This window comes from Oncorhynchus nerka, linkage group LG14 (assembly GCF_034236695.1).
Source record: "Oncorhynchus nerka isolate Pitt River linkage group LG14, Oner_Uvic_2.0, whole genome shotgun sequence".
Classification (NCBI taxonomy): Eukaryota; Metazoa; Chordata; class Actinopteri; order Salmoniformes; family Salmonidae; genus Oncorhynchus; species Oncorhynchus nerka.
The window spans coordinates 10040772-10062834 of NC_088409.1; the positions used below are offsets into that span (position 1 = coordinate 10040772).

The 22063-nt window shown below is 45.0% G+C and overlaps 1 protein-coding gene across 2 annotated transcripts in view; it reads left to right on the forward strand.

The window, feature by feature from the left end:
• Positions 1-20334: 20334 nt before the first annotated feature.
• Positions 20335-22063, forward strand: part of LOC135575119 (tumor necrosis factor receptor superfamily member 11B-like) — a 28306-nt gene continuing 26577 nt past the window's right edge. Inside the window, exon 1 of one of the 2 annotated variants that reach the window (XM_065027331.1) lies at positions 20335-20547. In XM_065027331.1, coding sequence (XP_064883403.1) covers positions 20500-20547 — 48 coding nt within the window. In that variant the 5' untranslated portion in view covers positions 20335-20499. The remainder of the gene's footprint in view (positions 20548-22063) is intronic. The other variant, XM_065027330.1, reaches the window with a different exon arrangement.

The window sequence follows — 22063 nt, forward strand, 5'->3', positions numbered from 1 at the left end:
CAGAATGTTAGCTGGTATTGATATGGATGGAGGACATAGCAGAGTGTTAGCTGGTATTGATATGGATGGACATAGCAGAGTGTTAGCTGGTATTCATATGGATGGAGGACATAGCAGGGTGTTAGCTGGTATTGATATGGATGGAGGACATAGCAGAGTGTTAGCTGGTATTGATATGGATGGAGGACATAGCAGAGTGTTAGCTGGTATTGATATGGATGGACATAGCAGGGTGTTAGCTGGTATTCATATGGATGGAGGACATAGCAGGGTGTTAGCTGGTATTGATATGGATGGAGGACATAGCAGGGTGTTAGCTGGTATTGATATGGATGGAGGACATAGCAGGGTGTTAGCTGGTATTGATATGGATGGAGGACATAGCAGGGTGTTAGCTGGTATTGATATGGATGGAGGACATAGCAGGGTGTTAGCTGGTATTGATATGGATGGAGGACATAGCAGAGTGTTAGCTGGTATTGATATGGATGGAGGACATAGCAGGGTGTTAGCTGGTATTGATATGGATGGAGGACATAGCAGGGTGTTAGCTAGTATTGATATGGATGGAGGACATAGCAGAGTGTTAGCTGGTATTGATATGGATGGAGGACATAGCAGAGTGTTAGCTGGTATTGATATGGATGGAGGACATAGCAGAGTGTTAGCTGGTATTGATATGGATGGAGGACATAGCAGAGTGTTAGCTGGTATTGATATGGCTGGAGGACATAGCAGAGTGTTAGCTGGTATTGATATGGATGGAGGACATAGCAGAGTGTTAGCTGGTATTGATATGGCTGGAGGACATAGCAGAGTGTTAGCTGGTATTGATATGGATGGAGGACATAGCAGAGTGTTAGCTGGTATTTATATGGCTGGAGGACATAGCAGAGTGTTAGCTGGTATTGATATGGATGGAGGACATAGCAGGGTGTTAGCTGGTATTGATATGGATGGAGGACATAGCAGAGTGTTAGCTGGTATTGATATGGATGGAGGACATAGCAGGGTGTTAGCTGGTATTGATATGGATGGAGGACATAGCAGGGTGTTAGCTGGTATTGATATGGATGGAGGACATAGCAGGGTGTTATCTGGTATTAATATGGCTGGAGGACATAGCAGAGTGTTAGCTGGTATTGATATGGATGGAGGACATAGCAGGGTGTTAGCTGGTATTGATATGGATGGAGGACATAGCAGAGTGTTAGCTGGTATTGATATGGATGGAGGACATAGCAGGGTGTTAGCTGGTATTGATATGGATGGAGGACATAGCAGGGTGTTAGCTGGTATTGATATGGATGGAGGACATAGCAGGGTGTTATCTGGTATTAATATGGATGGAGGACATAGCAGGGTGTTAGCTGGTATTGATATGGATGGACATAGCAGGGTGTTAGCTGGTATTGATATGGATGGAGGACATAGCAGGGTGTTAGCTGGTATTGATATGGATGGAGGACATAGCAGGGTGTTAGCTGGTATTGATATGGATGGAGGACATAGCAGGGTGTTAGCTGGTATTGATATGGATGGAGGACATAGCAGGGTGTTAGCTGGTATTGATATGGATGGAGGACATAGCAGAGTGTTAGCTGGTATTGATATGGATGGACATAGCAGGGTGTTAGCTGGTATTCATATGGATGGAGGACATAGCAGGGTGTTAGCTGGTATTGATATGGATGGAGGACATAGCAGGGTGTTAGCTAGTATTGATATGGATGGAGGACATAGCAGAGTGTTAGCTGGTATTGATATGGATGGAGGACATAGCAGAGTGTTAGCTGGTATTGATATGGATGGAGGACATAGCAGAGTGTTAGCTGGTATTGATATGGCTGGAGGACATAGCAGAGTGTTAGCTGGTATTGATATGGATGGAGGACATAGCAGAGTGTTAGCTGGTATTGATATGGCTGGAGGACATAGCAGAGTGTTAGCTGGTATTGATATGGATGGAGGACATAGCAGAGTGTTAGCTGGTATTTATATGGCTGGAGGACATAGCAGAGTGTTAGCTGGTATTGATATGGATGGAGGACATAGCAGGGTGTTAGCTGGTATTGATATGGATGGAGGACATAGCAGAGTGTTAGCTGGTATTGATATGGATGGAGGACATAGCAGGGTGTTAGCTGGTATTGATATGGATGGAGGACATAGCAGGGTGTTAGCTGGTATTGATATGGATGGAGGACATAGCAGGGTGTTATCTGGTATTAATATGGATGGAGGACATAGCAGGGTGTTAGCTGGTATTGATATGGATGGACATAGCAGGGTGTTAGCTGGTATTGATATGGATGGACATAGCAGGGTGTTAGCTGGTATTGATATGGATGGAGGACATAGCAGGGTGTTAGCTGGTATTGATATGGATGGAGGACATAGCAGGGTGTTAGCTGGTATTGATATGGATGGAGGACATAGCAGGGTGTTAGCTGGTATTGATATGGATGGAGGACATAGCAGGGTGTTAGCTGGTATTGATATGGATGGAGGACATAGCAGGGTGTTAGCTGGTATTGATATGGATGGACATAGCAGGGTGTTAGCTGGTATTGATATGGATGGAGGACATAGCAGGGTGTTAGCTGGTATTGATATGGCTGGAGGACATAGCAGGGTGTTAGCTGGTATTGATATGGATGGAGGACATAGCAGAGTGTTAGCTGGTATTGATATGGCTGGAGGACATAGCAGAGTGTTAGCTGGTATTGATATGGATGGACATAGCATGGATGGACATAGTGTTAGCTGGTATTGATATGGATGGAGGACATAGCAGGGTGTTAGCTGTATTGATATGGATGGAGGACTGGTATTGATATGGATGGAGACAGGGTGTTAGCTGGTATTGATATGGATGGAGGACATAGCAGGGTGTTAGCTGGTATTGATATGGATGGAGGACATAGCAGGGTGTTAGCTGGTATTGATATGGATGGAGGACATAGCAGGGTGTTAGCTGGTATTGATATGGATGGACATAGCAGGGTGTTAGCTGGTATTGATATGGATGGAGGACATAGCAGGGTGTTAGCTGGTATTGATATGGCTGGAGGACATAGCAGGGTGTTAGCTGGTATTGATATGGATGGAGGACATAGCAGAGTGTTAGCTGGTATTGATATGGCTGGAGGACATAGCAGAGTGTTAGCTGGTATTGATATGGCTGGAGGACATAATAAAGAATTGAAAGCATTTCGTGTTTAGAGAGTTAATAAAGGAAAGTATAGTCATGTCTGGGAATCTCCAGGTTGTTCCATTGGCTGACGGATAACTATGACCTCCTGACCTCGCCTAGCCTGGTTCCACCTGGACGTGTTCTGGTTACCTCATTAACCCTCTTGGACCAGACGTTTGGGTATTAATCACGCTTATAAATCACATTTCAACTCATTCCCAAACATTTATCCCATTTGAAATGTAATCATTGACAAAGTCATTGACAACCAAACAAAAACATTTTGAACTAACAAAAACAACCCAACAGCACATAAACAGATACTTCCATTCCTCCTCAATTTGCGCATCACTGCTAAGTCTACGGTTTCTCCTGTTATTTAAAAAAAACACCACAGCAGGAGAAAAGCCAACCACCACATCAGCTGCAGTTTAACTTGTCGGATGGAGTTCCAGTGCTATTCTCTTCCCAAGATGTCATGTGACTCCCTGCTTCCCAAGATGTCATGTGACTCCCTGCTTCCCAAGATGTCATGTGACTCCCTGCTTCCCAAGATGTCATGTGACTCCCTGCTTTCACTGACACAGACTCCACAGCAGGTTGACGTCTGGAAGCCTCGTCAGAAGACATGTCCCATATTGGTCCCTCATTTCAATTGCCTTTGTGACGTTACGCTCCCGAGTGGCGAAGAGGTCTAAGACACAGCATCTCAATGCAAGAGGCATCACTACAGTCCCTGGTTCGTATCCAGGCTGTATCACATCCGGCTGTGATTGGGAGTCCCAAAGGGCGGCGCACAATTGGCCCAGCGTCGTCCAGGTTTGGCCGGGTAGGCCGTCATTGTAAATAAGAATTTGTTCTTAACTGACTTGCTTAGTTAAATGTAAAAGTTGCGTCAAGCACAAATAGGTGAGGTCCCAAATGGCACCCTATTCCCTATATAGTACACTAGTTTTGACCAGGGCCCATGATCAAAAGTAGGGGACTATATAGGGAATAGGGTGCCATTTGGGATGCAGACATAAAGTTTTGTCCAGTTGATTTATGTTGGAGAGGCATGGAAACTGAGAGATGAAAAACATGGCGAAATGAGAACTCTGAGGAAGACCGCAAGGCTCCGGCTCCGGAGAACACGAGAAGGTCACAGAGCTCACATGGATCCTCTACACTGTGTGTCCAGCCGGCCCAAGGTCTGGTCTGGTCAACACGCCGCAGGCCAGGGGTTGGTTGGTAATACCTCCAGTCCTCCAGCAAACCTACTGTAACCTTGGGCCTGGTCAATAGCATCCCCGCCTGAGTCTGCCACGCATGCAACTGACTGGCCAGAGAGACTGGCACATGACTGTCAGACTCTCCATCCACTCACTGTCTGAAAACAGATTTCTCTCTCGTGTACGAACAACAAAAGATGAACACATTTACAAATAGAACTTTGTGTAATACGTCATTATGATCTGTGTGTAATATGTCATTATGATCTGTGTGTAATATGTCATTATGATCTGTGTGTAATATGTCATTATGATCTGTGTGTAATATGTCATTATGATCTGTGTGTAATATGTCATTATGATCTGTGTGTAATATGTCATTATGATCTGTGTGTAATATGTCATTATGATCTGTGTGTAATATGTCATTATGATCTGTGTGTAATATGTCATTATGATCTGTGTGTAATATGTCATTATGATCTGTGTGTAATATGTCATTATGATCTGTGTGTAATCTGTCATTATGATCTGTGTGTAATATGTCATTATGATCTGTGTGTAATATGTCATTATGATCTGTGTTTAATATGTCATTATGATCTGTGTGTAATATGTCATTATGATCTGTGTGTAATATGTCATTATGATCTGTGTGTAATATGTCATTATGATCTGTGTGTAATATGTCATTATGATCTGTGTGTAATATGTCATTATGATCTGTGTGTAATATGTCATTATGATCTGTGTGTAATATGTCATTATGATCTGTGTGTAATCTGTCATTATGATCTGTGTGTAATATGTCATTATGATCTGTGTGTAATGTGTCATTATGATCTGTGTGTAATATGTCATTATGATCTGTGTGTAATATGTCATTATGATCTGTGTGTAATATGTCATTATGATCTGTGTGTAATATGTCATTATGATCTGTGTGTAATATGTCATTATGATCTGTGTGTAATATGTCATTATGATCTGTGTGTAATCTGTCATTATGATCTGTGTGTAATATGTCATTATGATCTGTGTGTAATATGTCATTATGATCTGTGTGTAATATGACCTTATGATCGTTGAAGGTAGTGTAAGTTGTTTGATATTTGTGTATTTCTATTATTAGATTGTGGAATAAATTATATTTATCCAGTGTATTCGAGTTTGATTTAATACGTATCGTACTGTTCACTGAGGTATGCTGCTTATAGTGTTCAGGTTGTCCCAGGCTTTCTCTCATAACAGACTGTTGTTCAGGTTGTACCAAACTCTCTCTCTCTCTCTCTCTCTGTCTCTCTCTCTCATAACAGACTGTTGTTCAGGTTGTACCAGGCTCTCTCTCTCTCTCTCTCTCTCTCTCTCTCTCTCTCTCTCTCTCTCTCTCTCTCTCATAACAGACTGTTGTTCAGGTTGTACCAGGCTCTCTCTCTCTCTCATAACAGACTGTTGTTCAGGTTGTACCAGGCTCTCTCTCTCATAACAGACTGTTGTTCAGGTTGTACCAGGCTCTCTCTCTCTCTCTCTCTCTCTCTCATAACAGACTGTTGTTCAGGTTGTACCAGGCTCTCTCTCTCATAACAGTCTGTTGTTCAGTTTGTACCAAACTCTCTCTCTCTCTCTCATAACAGACTGTTGTTCAGGTTGTACCAGGCTCTCTCTCATAACAGACTGTTGTTCAGGTTGTACCAGGCACTCTCTCTCATAACAGACTGTTGTTCAGGTTGTACCAGGCTCTCTCTCATAACAGACTGTTGTTCAGGTTGTACCAGGCTCTCTCTCTCTCTCATAACAGACTGTTGTTCAGGTTGTACCAGACTCTCTCTCTCTCATAACAGACTGTTGTTCAGGTTGTACCAGGCTCTCTCTCTCATAACAGACTGTTGTTCAGGTTGTACCAAACTCTCTCTCTCATAACAGACTGTTATTCAGGTTGTACCAGGCTCTCTCTCTCATAACAGACTGTTGTTCAGGTTGTACCAGACTCTCTCTCTCTCTCATAACAGACTGTTGTTCAGGTTGTACCAAACTCTCTCTCTCATAACAGACTGTTGTTCAGTTTGTACCAAACTCTCTCTCTCTCTCTCATAACAGACTGTTGTTCAGGTTGTACCAGACTCTCTCTCTCTCATAACAGACTGTTGTTCAGGTTGTACCAAACTCTCTCTCTCATAACAGACTGTTGTTCAGTTTGTACCAAACTCTCTCTCTCTCTCTCTTTCTCATAACAGACTGTTGTTCAGGTTGTACCAAACTCTCTCTCTCTCTCTCATAACAGACTGTTGTTCAGGTTGTACCAGACTCTCTCTCTCATAACAGACTGTTGTTCAGGTTGTACCAGGCTCTCTCTCTCTCTCATAACAGACTGTTATTCAGGTTGTATCAGACTCTCTCTCTCATAACAGACTGTTGTTCAGGTTGTACCAGGCTCTCTCTCTCATAACAGACTGTTGTTCAGGGCTAGAGGCCAGCTATCAGTTAAGGTTCCCTTTTTCCATTCATTTGTGAGATCTGTTATGGAAATGGATTGTGTTTGGTTAGCTTTGCAGGCTGACAGGAACACATGGGAACGAATGGCTAAACAAAGGGAAAAGAGTGAAACCTCTCATATCAGACTGCAGAGGATGCAAATGAGATGGCATGAGATTCCTTGTCGTGTCCGCCAAATGGCGCCCTATTCCCTATATAGTGCACTACATTTGACCGGAGCCCTATTGGCCTTGGTCAAAAATAGTGCACTAAACAGGGAAGAGGGTTCCATTTGGCCTCTTAACCCTATGCTACATTATGCAGGAAACATAATCTTTTAATCTTTCTGCTTGTTTTGTATTTAAATCTGAGATCGCTGCGTCGCTGCAGAATCTAAACAAAGATTTAACCAACGAACGCATTTGACGTGAACCTTTTGACAAGTTGTAAATTACAGCAAACATGACTAAAATCTCTGATTTAAAGCTCTGCCATCGACCGCTTCCAAAAGTAGTAAAGATAAATCACAATAGTAGTTGTTGGGATGTGTCCCAAATGGCATCCTATTCCCTCTATAGTGCACTACTTTTGACAAGAGCCCTATGGAGCCTGGTGAAATGTAGTGCACTATATAGGGAATATGGTGCCATTTGGCACGTTATTTATGGGCCAAAGCCAGCAGTCTAGTCTGTGAAAACAGTACTGCTAGGCTAGCCACCAAAGGGTGCAGCATTGTGATATGTAATTGGTGTGTGGGTAAGGGTTTTGACTTGGTCAGAGGGACAGGGCTAAGCTGTGTAGTAGATGGTTTACCTCCTCTCACCACGTCTCCTTTGTGAGTCCGTTGGTGTCAGGAGAGAGACCTCACCGCAGGACAGCTGACCAGGCGTCCACGCCTCGTCCACGCGTCACTGATGCCGTGTGTGTGTAGGATGTCCAGCTACCGTTACGCTGGGTTGTGGTGTGACTGTCGTGTGTGTGTGTAGGATGTCTCCAGCTATCGTTGTGTTGTCGTTGTGGTGTTGTGACTTCACAGCCGAGGTTTCCCTCCTGCCTACGAGGATGAGGCTCGTGTCTAACTACGTAGACTGTAGGTCTAGTACGTATTGTTCTAGGTTTTCTACGTCATCTGTCTGGTACGTCACCCAGTGGGTGAGTCACGATCGTCTGCTGATCCCTGTTTTAGAATAGAATTTTAGAATAGAACTTTTAGAATAGAACTTTAGAACAGAACTTTTAGAACAGAACTTTTGAATATAACTTTTAGAATATAACTTTAGAATAGAACTTTTAGAATAGAACTTTAGAACAGAACTTTTAGAACAGAACTTTTGAATAGAACTTTTGAATAGAACTTTTAGAATAGAACTTTAGAATAGAACTTTAGAATAGAACTTTAGAATAGAACTTTAGAATAGAACTCTGGAGAGACTGGCAGTTGTCTTCTGTGCTGATCTCACAACACACACACACACACACAGCGCCCCTGGAGCCATATACAGTCCATATTTAATGACACCCTTGATACAGATTGGCAATAATAACTAAAAGAAAATAGTAATAAATCAAATAAATAGTACCAAGCTATATTGTATGCTCCACTAATGTGGTAAAGTTACATTATTTTATAATAATACAACTGTAAAGAGAAAGAGATTTTGTTTCGTAAAATAAGTCCTGTTTTTAATACCTTTCATTGCCTCACCTTGCCAAGATAACACAACCTTTACTAAAATGTTTGATGAGATTGGAGAATACATTGGGAGGGATCATTCCTCCATTCAGCATCTTTCCAGATCTTTGATATCCTTCGCCATTTTCAGAATTCAATTTTCATGTCATTTGAACAAAGGTTCCAATCCAAGAGCCGTTTATCAAACTCCAGGCGTTTACATGTGTTGGAACCTTTGTCTAAAGAAAGATTCATAAGCAGAAAATAACGACATGCCTGTAAAATATGCTGGTGGATCTGTGATGTTATGGGGTTATTTAGCTTCCACTGGCCCTGGGGTCCTTGTTAAGGTTATACCTGTAAAATATGCTGGTGGATCTGTGATGTTATGGGGCTATTTAGCTTCCACTGGCCCTGGGGTCCTTGTTAAGGTTATACCTGTAAAATATGCTGGTGGATCTGTGATGTTATGGGGCTATTTAGCTTCCACTGGCCCTGGGGTCCTTGTTAAGGTTATACCTGTAAAATATGCTGGTGGATCTGTGATGTTATGGGGCTATTTAGCTTCCACTGGCCCTAGGGTCCTTGTTAAGGTTATACCTGTAAAATATGCTGGTGGATCTGTGATGTTATGGGGCTATTTAGCTTCCACTGGCCCTGGGGTCCTTGTTATCCAAGATAATTGTGTAGCTTAGAGTGTGGAGTCTTAGAGTGATAATTGCGTTATTATCGTATTTCGTCGCCCTCCTATCTGCCTAGCAGCTAGCATACGTTCACCGGCTACCGTAGCACTGTAGTAACTATCACACTCAACCGAACGACTTGATTAGTGTAGTATTAGATAGCTACATAGTTGTCTTTGCTGTCTTCGTATCCAAGATAATTGTGTAGTTTAGAGTGTGTAGTCTTAGAGTGATTATCTTAATTCACCGAGGTTAGCTAGCCAGCTATTTTGTCGTCCTTAACGTAGGAGACACTCCTAGCTAGCCAATAGCCAGCCAACGTCTACTGAATAGAACTTTCGCATTCCGGTCGCATTCCGCGTCGCTCCACAGGTAGTATCACTTTTTCACTTCATTTCATTACAGTCCCAACGGTGTGATTTGTTTGATCGTAGCTAGCTACATAGCTAGCTACATAGCCGTCTTTGTTTCAAAGATAATTGTGTAGTCTAGAGCGATTTTCTAGGTTAGCTAGCCAGCTATTGTCGTTCTCCTACGCAACGTAACGTAACCAACACTGCTAGCTAGCCAGCTAGCTCCCGATAAGCAGCATTGTAGAAACTTCACACTCAACGGTACGACTTGATTAGGGTAGTGTCAACAACGCAGCTAGCCTACCCCAGCAGTACTCTATCATTTTAATCATTTTAGTCAATTAGATTCTTGCTACGTAAGCTTAACTTTCTGAACATTCGAGACGTGTAGTCCACTTGTCATTCCAATCTCCTCTGCATTAGCGTAGCCTCTTCTCTAGCCTGTCAACTATGTGTCTGTCTATCCCTGTTCTCTCCTCTCTGCACAGACCATACAAACGCTCCACACCGCATGGCCGCAGCCACCCTAATCTGGTGGTCCCAGCGCACACGACCCACGTGGAGTTCCAGGTCTCCGGTAGCCTCTGGAACTGCCGATCTGCGGCCAACAAGGCAGAGTTCATCTCAGCCTATGTCTCCCTCCAGTCCCTCGACTTCTTGGCTCTGACGGAAACATGGATCACCACAGACAACACCGCTACTCCTACTGCTCTCTCTTCGTCCGCCCACGTGCTCTCGCACACCCCGAGAGCTTCTGGTCAGCGGGGTGGTGGCACCGGGATCCTCATCTCTCCCAAGTGGTCATTCTCTCTTTCTCCCCTTACCCATCTGTCTATCGCCTCCTTTGAATTCCATGCTGTCACAGTTACCAGCCCTTTCAAGCTTAACATCCTTATCATTTATCGCCCTCCAGGTTCCCTCGGAGAGTTCATCAATGAGCTTGATGCCTTGATAAGCTCCTTTCCTGAGGACGGCTCACCTCTCACAGTTCTGGGCGACTTTAACCTCCCCACGTCTACCTTTGACTCATTCCTCTCTGCCTCCTTCTTTCCACTCCTCTCCTCTTTTGACCTCACCCTCTCACCTTCCCCCTACTCACAAGGCAGGCAATACGCTCGACCTCATCTTTACTAGATGCTGTTCCTCCACTAACCTCATTGCAACTCCCCTCCAAGTCTCCGACCACTACCTTGTATCCTTTTCCCTCTCGCTCTCATCCAACACTTCCCACACTGCCCCTACTCGGATGGTATCGCGCCGTCCCAACCTTCGCTCTCTCTCCCCGCTACTCTCTCCTCTTCCATCCTATCATCTCTTCCCTCTGCTCAAACCTTCTCCAACCTATCTCCTGATTCTGCCTCCTCAACCCTCCTCTCCTCCCTTTCTGCATCCTTTGACTCTCTATGTCCCCCATCCTCCAGGCCGGCTCGGTCCTCCCCTCCCGCTCCGTGGCTCGACGACTCATTGCGAGCTCACAGAACAGGGCTCCGGGCAGCCGAGCGGAAATGGAGGAAAACTCGCCTCCCTGCAGACCTGGCATCCTTTCACTCCCTCCTCTCTACATTTTCCTCCTCTGTCTCCGCTGCTAAAGCCACTTTCTACCACTCTAAATTCCAAGCATCTGCCTCTAACCCTAGGAAGCTCTTTGCCACCTTCTCCTCCCTCTTGAATCCTCCTCCCCTCCCCCTCCTCCCTCTCTGCAGATGACTTCGTCAACCATTTTGAAAAGAAGGTCGACGACATCCGATCCTCGTTTGCTAAGTCAAACGACACCGCTGGTTCTGCTCACACTGCCCTACCCTGTGCTCTGACCTCTTTCTCCCTCTCTCTCCAGATGACATCTCGCGTCTTGTGACGGCCGGCCGCCCAACAACCTGCCCGCTTGACCCTATCCCCTCCTCTCTTCTCCAGACCATCTCCGGTGACCTTCTCCCTTACCTCACCTCGCTCATCAACTCATCCCTGACCGCTGGCTACGTCCCTCCCGTCTTCAAGAGAGCGAGAGTTGCACCCCTTCTGAAAAAACCTACACTCGATCCCTCCGATGTCAACAACTACAGACCAGTATCCCTTCTTTCTTTTCTCTCCAAAACTCTTGAACGTGCCGTCCTTGGCCAGCTCTCCCGCTATCTCTCTCAGAATGACCTTCTTGATCCAAATCAGTCAGGTTTCAAGACTAGTCATTCAACTGAGACTGCTCTTCTCTGTATCACGGAGGCGCTCCGCACTGCTAAAGCTAACTCTCTCTCCTCTGCTCTCATCCTTCTAGACCTATCGGCTGCCTTCGATACTGTGAACCATCAGATCCTCCTCTCCACCCTCTCCGAGTTGGGCATCTCCGGCGCGGCCCACGCTTGGATTGCGTCCTACCTGACAGGTCGCTCCTACCAGGTGGCGTGGCGAGAATCCGTCTCCTCACCACGTGCTCTCACCACTGGTGTCCCCCAGGGCTCTGTTCTAGGCCCTCTCCTATTCTCGCTATACACCAAGTCACTTGGCTCTGTCATAACCTCACATGGTCTCTCCTATCATTGCTATGCAGACGACACACAATTAATCTTCTCCTTTCCCCTTCTGACGACCAGGTGGCGAATCGCATCTCTGCATGTCTGGCAGACATATCAGTGTGGATGACGGATCATCACCTCAAGCTGAACCTCGGCAAGACGGAGCTGCTCTTCCTCCCGGGAAGGACTGCCCGTTCCATGATCTCGCCATCACGGTTGACAACTCCATTGTGTCCTCGTCCCAGAGCGCTAAGAACCTTGGCGTGATCCTGGACAACACCCTGTCGTTCTCAAATAACATCAAGGCGGTGGCCCGTTCCTGTAGGTTCATGCTCTACAACATCCGCAGAGTACGACCCTGCCTCACACAGGAAGCGGCGCAGGTCCTAATCCAGGCACTTGTCATCTCCCGTCTGGATTACTGCAACTCGCTGTTGGCTGGGCTCCCTGCCTGTGCCATTAAACCCCTACAACTCATCCAGAACGCCGCAGCCCGTCTGGTGTTCAACCTTCCCAAGTTCTCTCACGTCACCCCGCTCCTCCGCTCTCTCCACTGGCTTCCAGTTGAAGCTCGCATCCGCTACAAGACCATGGTGCTTGCCTACGGAGCTGTGAGGGGAACGGCACCTCACTACCTCCAGGCTCTGATCAGGCCCTACACCCAAACAAGGGCACTGCGTTCATCCACCTCTGGCCTGCTCGCCTCCCTACCACTGAGGAAGTACAGTTCCCGCTCAGCCCAGTCAAAACTGTTCGCTGCTCTGGCCCCCCAATGGTGGAACAAACTCCCTCACGACGCCAGGACAGCGGAGTCAATCACCACCTTCCGGAGACACCTGAAACCCCACCTCTTTAAGGAATACCTAGGATAGGATAAAGTAATCCTTCTCCCCCCTTAAAAGACCTAGATGCACTATTGTAAAGTGGCTGTTCCACTGGATGTCATAAGGTGAAAGCACCAATTTGTAAGTCGCTCTGGATAAGAGCGTCTGCTAAATGACTTAAATGTTAAATGTTAAATGTTAAGGTCATACCTGTCAAATATGGTGGTGGATCTGTGATGTTATGGGGCTATTTAGCTTCCACTGGCCCTGGGGTCCTTGTTAAGGTTATACCTGTAAACTATGCTGGTGGATCTGTGATGTTATGGGGTTATTTAGCTTGCACTGGCCCTAGGGTCCTTGTTACGGTTATACCTGTAAAATATGCTGGTGGATCTGTGATGTTATGGGGCTATTTGGCTTCCACTGGCCCTGGGGTCCTTGTTAAGGTTATACCTGTAAAATATGGTGGTGGATCTGTGATGTTATGGGGCTATTCAGCTTCAACTGGCCCTGGGGTCCTTGTTAAGGTTATACCTGTCAAATATGGTGGTGGATCTGTGATGTTATGGGGCTGTTTAGCTTCCACTGGCCCTGGGGTCCTTGTTAAGGTTATACCTGTCAAATATGGTGGTGGATCTGTGATGTTATTGGGTTATTTGGCTTCTGCTGGTCCTGGGGTTCTTGTAACCGAAAGGTTGCTGGATCAAATCCCCAAGCTGACAAGGTAAAAATATGTCGTTCTACCCCTGAACAAGGCAGTTAACCCACTGTTCCCCGGTAGGCCGTCATTGTAAATAAAAATGTGTTCTTAATTGACGTGCCTCGTTAAAAAAATAACTTTGATCTAAATTGGTTGAGTTATAAGAGTAGGTCAATAAATATTTGGACTCCACAGCACACTAAATGTCAATCAGATAAAGGTGTAGTTTGGAAATAGGGAGGAACTATTGGGGTGCAGGAATATGTTAATATCTGTAGGAATATGTTAATATCTTTAGGAATATGTTAATATCCGTAGGAATATGTTAATATCTTTAGGAATATGTTAATATCTGTAGGAATATGTTAATATCTGTAGGAATATGTTAATATCTTTAGGAATATGTTAATATCTGTAGGAATATGTTAATATCTTTAGGAATATGTGTAACGGCCTTTGTTGGTGGAAGAAGGTGAGGACCAAGGTGCAGCGTGGTATATGTCCATATTTATTATGTGAACACGGAAATAACAAAACGAACAAAGAGAACGACTGGAAACAGTTCTGGCTGGTGCAGACACACAACAGGAAACAGTTCTGGCTGGTGCAGACACACAACAGGAAACAGTTCTGGCTGGTGCAGACACACAACAGGAAACAGTTCTGGCTGGTGCAGACACACAACAGGAAACAGTTCTGGCTGGTGCAGACACACAACAGGAAACAGTTCTGGCTGGTGCAGACACACAACAGGAAACAGAAAATAATCACCCACCAAACACAATAGAAAACAGGCTCCCTAAATATGGTTCTCAATCAGGGACAATGATTGACAGCTGCCTCTGATTGAGAACCATACCAGGCCAAACACAGAAATTGCAAATCATAGAAAAACTAACATAGACCCACTCAACTCACGCCCTGACCATACTAAAACAAAGACATGACAAAAGAACTAAGGTCAGAACGTGACAATATGTTAATATCTGTAGGAATATGTTAATATCTTTAGGAATGTGTTAATATCTGTAGGAATATGTTAATATCTGTAGGAATATGTTAATATCTGTAGGAATATGTTAATATCTGTAGGAATATGTTAATATATTTAGGCGGAAGTGGACACTCAGGACTGGAATGAATAATAATCCCTGAGCTGACAAGGTACAAATCTGTTTTTCTGCTCCTGAACAGGCAGTTAACCCACTGTTCCTAGGCCGTCATTGAAAATAAGAATTTGTTCTTAACTGACTTGCCTAGTAAAATTATTTAAAAATCTGTAGGAAAATTTTAATATCTGTAGGAATATGTTAATATATTTAGGCGGAAGTGGACACTCAGGACTGGAATGAATAATAAACAACCACACAACTATACTTTATACCTCATAAATCCCAGTCCTACTTTTCCTAATACCTGTACATCGTATTTGCATAGTCAATAATTCTAGGGTGAGAGGAGGTTTAGCCATAATTAATTTGAATTTGATTACAAATTCCAGACAAACAGTACAGTACCTTAAAGGACTCACACCCCTTGACTTGTTACATATTTTGTTGTGTTACAGCCTGAATTTAAAATGTATTGAAGTGAGATTATTGTTTTACTGACCGACACACCATACACCATAATGTCAAAGTGGAATCATGTTTTTATACTTTTTTACATTTTTATAATAAATAAATGAAAAGCTGAAAAGTCTTGAATCAATACGTATTTAACTCCTTTGTCATGGAAAAGCCTAAATAAGTTCAGGACTAAAAATGTGCTTCACAAGTCACATAATAAGTTGCATGGACTCCCTCTGTGTGCATTAATAGTGTTTTAACATGAGTTTTGAATGACTACCTCCTCTCTGGACACCACGCATACAATTATCTGTAAGGTCCTTCAATCGAGCAGTGAATTTAAAAATAGATTCAACCACAAAGAGCAGGGAGGTTTTTCGATGCCTCGCAAAGAAGGGCACCTATTGGTAGATGGGTAAAAAAAACAGACATTGAATATCCCTTTGACCATGGTGAAGTTATTAATTACACTTTGGATGATGTATCAAAACACCCAGTCACTACAAAGATACAGATGTCCTGTCTAACTCAGTTGCCGGAGAGGAAGGAAACCTCTCAGGTATTTCACCATGAGGTTGGTGGTCACCTTAAAACAGTTACAGAATTGAATGGCTGTGACAGGAGAAAACTGAGGATGAATCAACAACATTGTCGTTACTCCACAATACTAACCTACATGACAGAGTGAAAAGAAGGAAGCCTGTACAGAATAAAACATATTCCAAAACATGCATCCTGTTTGCAGTAAGGCACTAAAGGAAAACTGCTAAAAATGTGGCAAAGAAATATACTGTATGTCCTGAATACAAATCATTATGTTTGGGGCAAATCCAATACAACTCTTCATATTTTCAAGCATGGTGGTGGCTGGATCATGTTATGGGTATGCTTGTCATAGGCAAGGACTAGGGAGTTTTTATTTTTAAATTTGACCCCTTTTTCTCCCCAATTTCATGGTATCCAATTGTTTAGTAGCTACTATCTTGTCTCATCGCTACAACTCCCGTACGGGCTCAGGAGAGACGAAGGTTGAAAGTCATGCGTCCTCCGATACACAACCCAACCAAGCCGCACTGCTTCTTGACACAGCGCCATCCAACCCAGAAGCCAGCCGCACCAATGTATCGGAGGAAACACCGTGCACCTGGCAACCTTGGTTAGCGCGCACTGCACCTGGCCCGCCACAGGAGTCGCTGGTGCGCGATGAGACAAGGATTTCCCTACAGGCCAAAACCTCCCTAACCCGGACGACGCTAGGCCAATTGTGCGTCGCCCCACGGACCTCCCGGTCACGGCCGGTTACGACAGAGCCTGGCTGCGAACCCAGAGTCTCTGGTGGTGCAGCTGGCACTGCAGTACAGCGCCCTTAACCACGGCGCCACCCGGGAGGGACTAGGGAGTTTTTTAGCAAAATCTTAGAGGAAAACCTGATTCAGTCTGCTTTCCAATAGACACTGGGAGACTGGCAGCTTCATTAAATAGTACCCACAAAACACCAGTCTCAAAGTCAACAGTGAAGAGGCGACTCTGCCTTCTAGGCAGAGTTCCTCTGTCCAGTGTCTCTGTTCTTTTGCCCATCTTAATCTTTTCTTTTTATTGGCCAGTCTGAGATATGGCTTTTTCTTTGCAACTCTGCCTAGAAGGCCAGCATCCCGGAGTCACCTCTTCACTGTTGACATTGAGACTGGTGTTTTGTGGGTACTATTTAATGAAGCTGCCAATTGAGGACTTGTGAGGCGTCTGCTTCTCAAACTAGACACTCTAATGTACTTGTCCTCTTGATCAGGTGTGCACCGGGGCCTCCCACTCCTCTTTCTATTCTGGTTAGAGCCAGTTTGCACTGTTCTGTGAAGGGAGTAGTATACATTGTTGTATGAGATCTTCAGTTTCTTGGCAATTTCTCGCATGGAATACCCTTCATTTCTCAGAACAAGAATAGACTGACGAGTTTCAGCAGAAAGGTATTTGTTTCTGGCCATTTTGAGCCTGTTATCGAACCCACAAATGCTGATGCTCCAGATACTCAATTAGTCTAAAGAAGGTCAGTTTTATTGCTTCTTAAATCACAAACAACAGTTTTCAGCTGTGCTAACATAATCGCAAATGGGTTTTCTAATGATCAATTAGCCTTTTTAAAATTATAAACTTGGACTAGCTAACACAACGGGCCGTTGGAACACAGGAGTGATGGTTGCTGATAATGGGCCTCTGTACGCCTATGCACAGAGGCCCATTCAAATCAGCCGTTACAAAGAAAAAATCAGGTCCATTAAAATCAGCTGTTTCCAGCTGCAAAAGTAATTTATAACATTAACAATGTCTACATGGTATTTCTGATCAATTCGATGTTATTTTAATGGACAAAAAAATGTGCTTTTCTTTCAAAAACAAGGACATTTCTAAGTTACCCCAAACTTTTGAATGGTAGTAGATGTAAATGAGATTTTTCAGTATTTCCTTTTCAATACATTTGGAGAAAAATAATAATCTAAAACCCCATCTTTTCACTTTGTCAATATGAGATATTATTATACATAAATCCATTTTGAATTCAGGCAGTAACAGAACAAAATGTGGAACAAGTAAAGGGGTGTGAAGACGTTCTGAAGGCACTCACTGTAAGGTATATGACAGTTCTGTCTGTAATAAACCAGGAAATATGGTAGGTTTGATGGATATGGTTCATCTTCTGTGAGGTTGTTGTCTTCACAAAATGTGCTCGACACAAGTCACCCAACCTCTCTCTGAACCAATACCTGGTCACCCAACCTCTCTCTGGACCAATACCTGGTCACCCAACCTCTCTCTGGACCAATACCTGGTCACCCAACCTCTCTCTGAACCAATACCTGGTCACCCAACCTCTCTCTGAACCAATACCTGGTCACCCAACCTCTCTCTGAACCAATACCTGGTCACCCAACCTCTCTCTGGACCAATACCTGGTCACCCAACCTCTCTCTGGACCAATACCTGGTCACCCAACCTCTCTCTGAACCAATACCTGGTCACCCAACCTCTCTCTGGACCAATACCTGGTCACCCAACCTCTCTCTGGACCAATACCTCATCACCCAACCTCTCTCTGGACCAATACCTGGTCACCCAACCTCTCTCTGAACCAATACCTGGTCACCCAACCTCTCTCTGAACCAATACCTGGTCACCCAACATCTCTCTGAACCAATACCTGGTCACCCAACCTCTCTCTGGACCAATACCTGGTCACCCAACCTCTCTCTGGACCAATACCTGGTCACCCAACCTCTCTCTGAACCAATACCTGGTCACCCAACCTCTCTCTGAACCAATACCTTGTCACCCAACCTCTCTCTGGACCAATACCTGGTCACCCAACCTCTCTCTGAACCAATACCTGGTCACCCAACCTCTCTCTGGACCAATACCTTGTCACCCAACCTCTCTCTGGACCAATACCTGGTCACCCAACCTCTCTCTGAACCAATACCTGGTCACCCAACCTCTCTCTGGACCAATACCTTGTCACCCAACCTCTCTCTGGACCAATACCTTGTCACCCAACCTCTCTCTGGACCAATACCTGGTCACCCAACCTCTCTCTGAACCAATACCTGGTCACCCAACCTCTCTCTGGACCAATACCTGGTCACCCAACCTCTCTCTGAACCAATACCTTGTCACCCAACCTCTCTCTGAACCAATACCTTGTCACCCAACCTCTCTCTGAACCAATACCTTGTCACCCAACCTCTCTCTGAACCAATACCTGGTCACCCAACCTCTCTCTGGACCAATACCTGGTCACCCAACCTCTCTGGACCAATACCTGGTCACCCAACCTCTCTCTGACCAATACCTGGTCACCCAACCTCTCTCTGAACCAATACCTGGTCACCCAACCTCTCTCTGGACCAATACCTGGTCACCCAACCTCTCTCTGGACCAATACCTGGTCACCCAACCTCTCTCTGAACCAATACCTGGTCACCCAACCTCTCTCTGAACCAATACCTCATCACCCAACCTCTCTCTGAACCAATACCTGGTCACCCAACCTCTCTCTGAACCAATACCTGGTCACCCAACCTCTCTCTGGACCAATACCTTGTCACCCAACCTCTCTCTGGACCAATACCTTGTCACCCAACCTCTCTCTGGACCAATACCTGGTCACCCAACCTCTCTCTGAACCAATACCTGGTCACCCAACCTCTCTCTGGACCAATACCTGGTCACCCAACCTCTCTCTGAACCAATACCTTGTCACCCAACCTCTCTCTGAACCAATACCTTGTCACCCAACCTCTCTCTGAACCAATACCTTGTCACCCAACCTCTCTCTGAACCAATACCTGGTCACCCAACCTCTCTCTGGACCAATACCTGGTCACCCAACCTCTCTCTGGACCAATACCTGGTCACCCAACCTCTCTCTGGACCAATACCTGGTCACCCAACCTCTCTCTGAACCAATACCTGGTCACCCAACCTCTCTCTGGACCAATACCTGGTCACCCAACCTCTCTCTGGACCAATACCTGGTCACCCAACCTCTCTCTGAACCAATACCTGGTCACCCAACCTCTCTCTGAACCAATACCTCATCACCCAACCTCTCTCTGAACCAATACCTGGTCACCCAACCTCTCTCTGGACCAATACCTGGTCACCCAACCTCTCTCTGGACCAATACCTGGTCACCCAACCTCTCTCTGGACCAATACCTGGTCACCCAACCTCTCTCTGAACCAATACCTGGTCACCCAACCTCTCTCTGGACCAATACCTGGTCACCCAACCTCTCTCTGGACCAATACCTGGTCACCCAACCTCTCTCTGAACCAATACCTGGTCACCCAACCTCTCTCTGAACCAATACCTCATCACCCAACCTCTCTCTGGACCAATACCTGGTCTTCCCCATCCAGGAAGGAGACAATAACAACCTAAACATTCGGCAGTATAGGCATTAGGCAAGAATGATCAATGCCCTCCTTTGTTCATTTCATTATTTGAATAACTATTTTTTAAATAACTTATAAAAGGCTATGGTTCATATGAGTTAACGGCATTATACATCAAATTGTAAATATTCATTTTATTTCCAGTGCTAAACTAGGTGGAGTAAAAAAACTGCCTCTATAGTCTACGTAAGTGATGACGCAATCATAGCAAGTATGCATTTATTTTAAGGAGAAACCCTGTAAGAAGGCAAAGCGAAGAAGCCCGCTAGTCGTAATGCCACCAAAGTGGGTGGGCACACTTCCTAAGTATAAGTATGGAAACAACCTCGTCTCGTCCTAACGGATTTCTACTACAGAGGAGACGGAGATGAGCGCTAACATTATGAGACCACAGACAGCAATGAAATTACACGTGGTGAGTATTTTACCTTCACGTTGTTGATATTCTCCGTGGACTATGTTTGGAGAAGGGGCTTATTCTAACGATTGAATAGATTATTCCAACGGGTGAATTGTGAGATTAGAACAGTGGGTAGATGGACGATACATCCCGGTTATATTCGATGCGATGCGCTCCTTCATCAAAACGCAGCACAGGTAGGTAGTCTATTCTGTGTTTAAATCATCTTTGATTATATAAATTGTAACTCTTGGTCTTTGGTGAAGGGGAGACTAATATTAGTAGAAATTAGACGTTTCTAACTGTGATTGTTTTGAAACCTCGTTGTATGGACGAACGTTTTGAACAGATTTCTTTTACATATTTAATATTTTGTATTTTAATGTAAACTAAGTCGATAATGTTTATGCGTCAATGACTATTATAAATAGTACCGGCTTCATAGAGCCTAAACACCAACATGCTGCTATATTTCTCGAGCACATGACTCTTCTGACATAGGTGTGTATTGTATTTTCAACTCTCTCCGTCATGACTCAATTTGTTTCAGGCTGAATTTGCATAACGTGTTGGTTAGAGATGGTTCCCACCCATACACATACCATGTTTAATTTTCCTAAACCAATCCTAAAAAGGAACCATGAACTGCATCAGTATTTATTTTTATTTGTGCGACATGCATGAAACGTGACAATAAGTCAATTTTGTATTTTTGTATTTTTTTAAACTAGGCAAGTCAGTTAAGAACAAATTCTTATTTTCAATGATGGCCCAGGAACTGTGAGTAAACTGCCTTGTTTTTGGGGGCAGAACGACTTTTACCTTATCAGCTCGGGGGATTCAATATTGCAACCTTTCGGTTCCCGTCCCTACACTCTAACCACTAGGCTACCTGCCGTCCCTCCACTCTAACCACTAGGCTACCTGCCGCCCCTCCACTCTAACCACTAGGCTACCTGCCGCCCCTCCACTCTAACCACTAGGCTACCTGCCGTCCCTCCACTCTAACCGCTAGGCTACCTGCTGTCCCTCCACTCTAACCGCTAGGCTACCTGCTGTCCCTATACTCTAATACCTGCCGCCCCTCCACTCTAACCGCTAGGCTACCTGCCGTCCCTACACTCTAACCATTAGGTTACCTGCCTGTCCCTACACTCTAACCACTAGGCTACCTGCCGTCCCTACACTCTAACCACTAGGTTACCTGCCGTCCCCCCACTCTAACCGCTAGGTTACCTGCCGCCCCTACACTCTAACCACTAGGCTACCTGCCGCCCCTACACTCTAACCACTAGGCTACCTGCCGTCCCACACTCTAACCACTAGGCTACCTGCCGTCCCTACACTCTAACCACTAGGCTACCTGCCTGTCCCCACACTCTAACCACTAGGCTACCTGCCGTCCCTACACTCTAACCACTAGGCTACCTGCCGTCCCTCCACTCTAACCACTAGGTTACCTGCCGTCCCTACACTCTAACCACTAGGTTACCTGCCGTCCCTACACTCTAACCACTAGGCTACCTGCCGT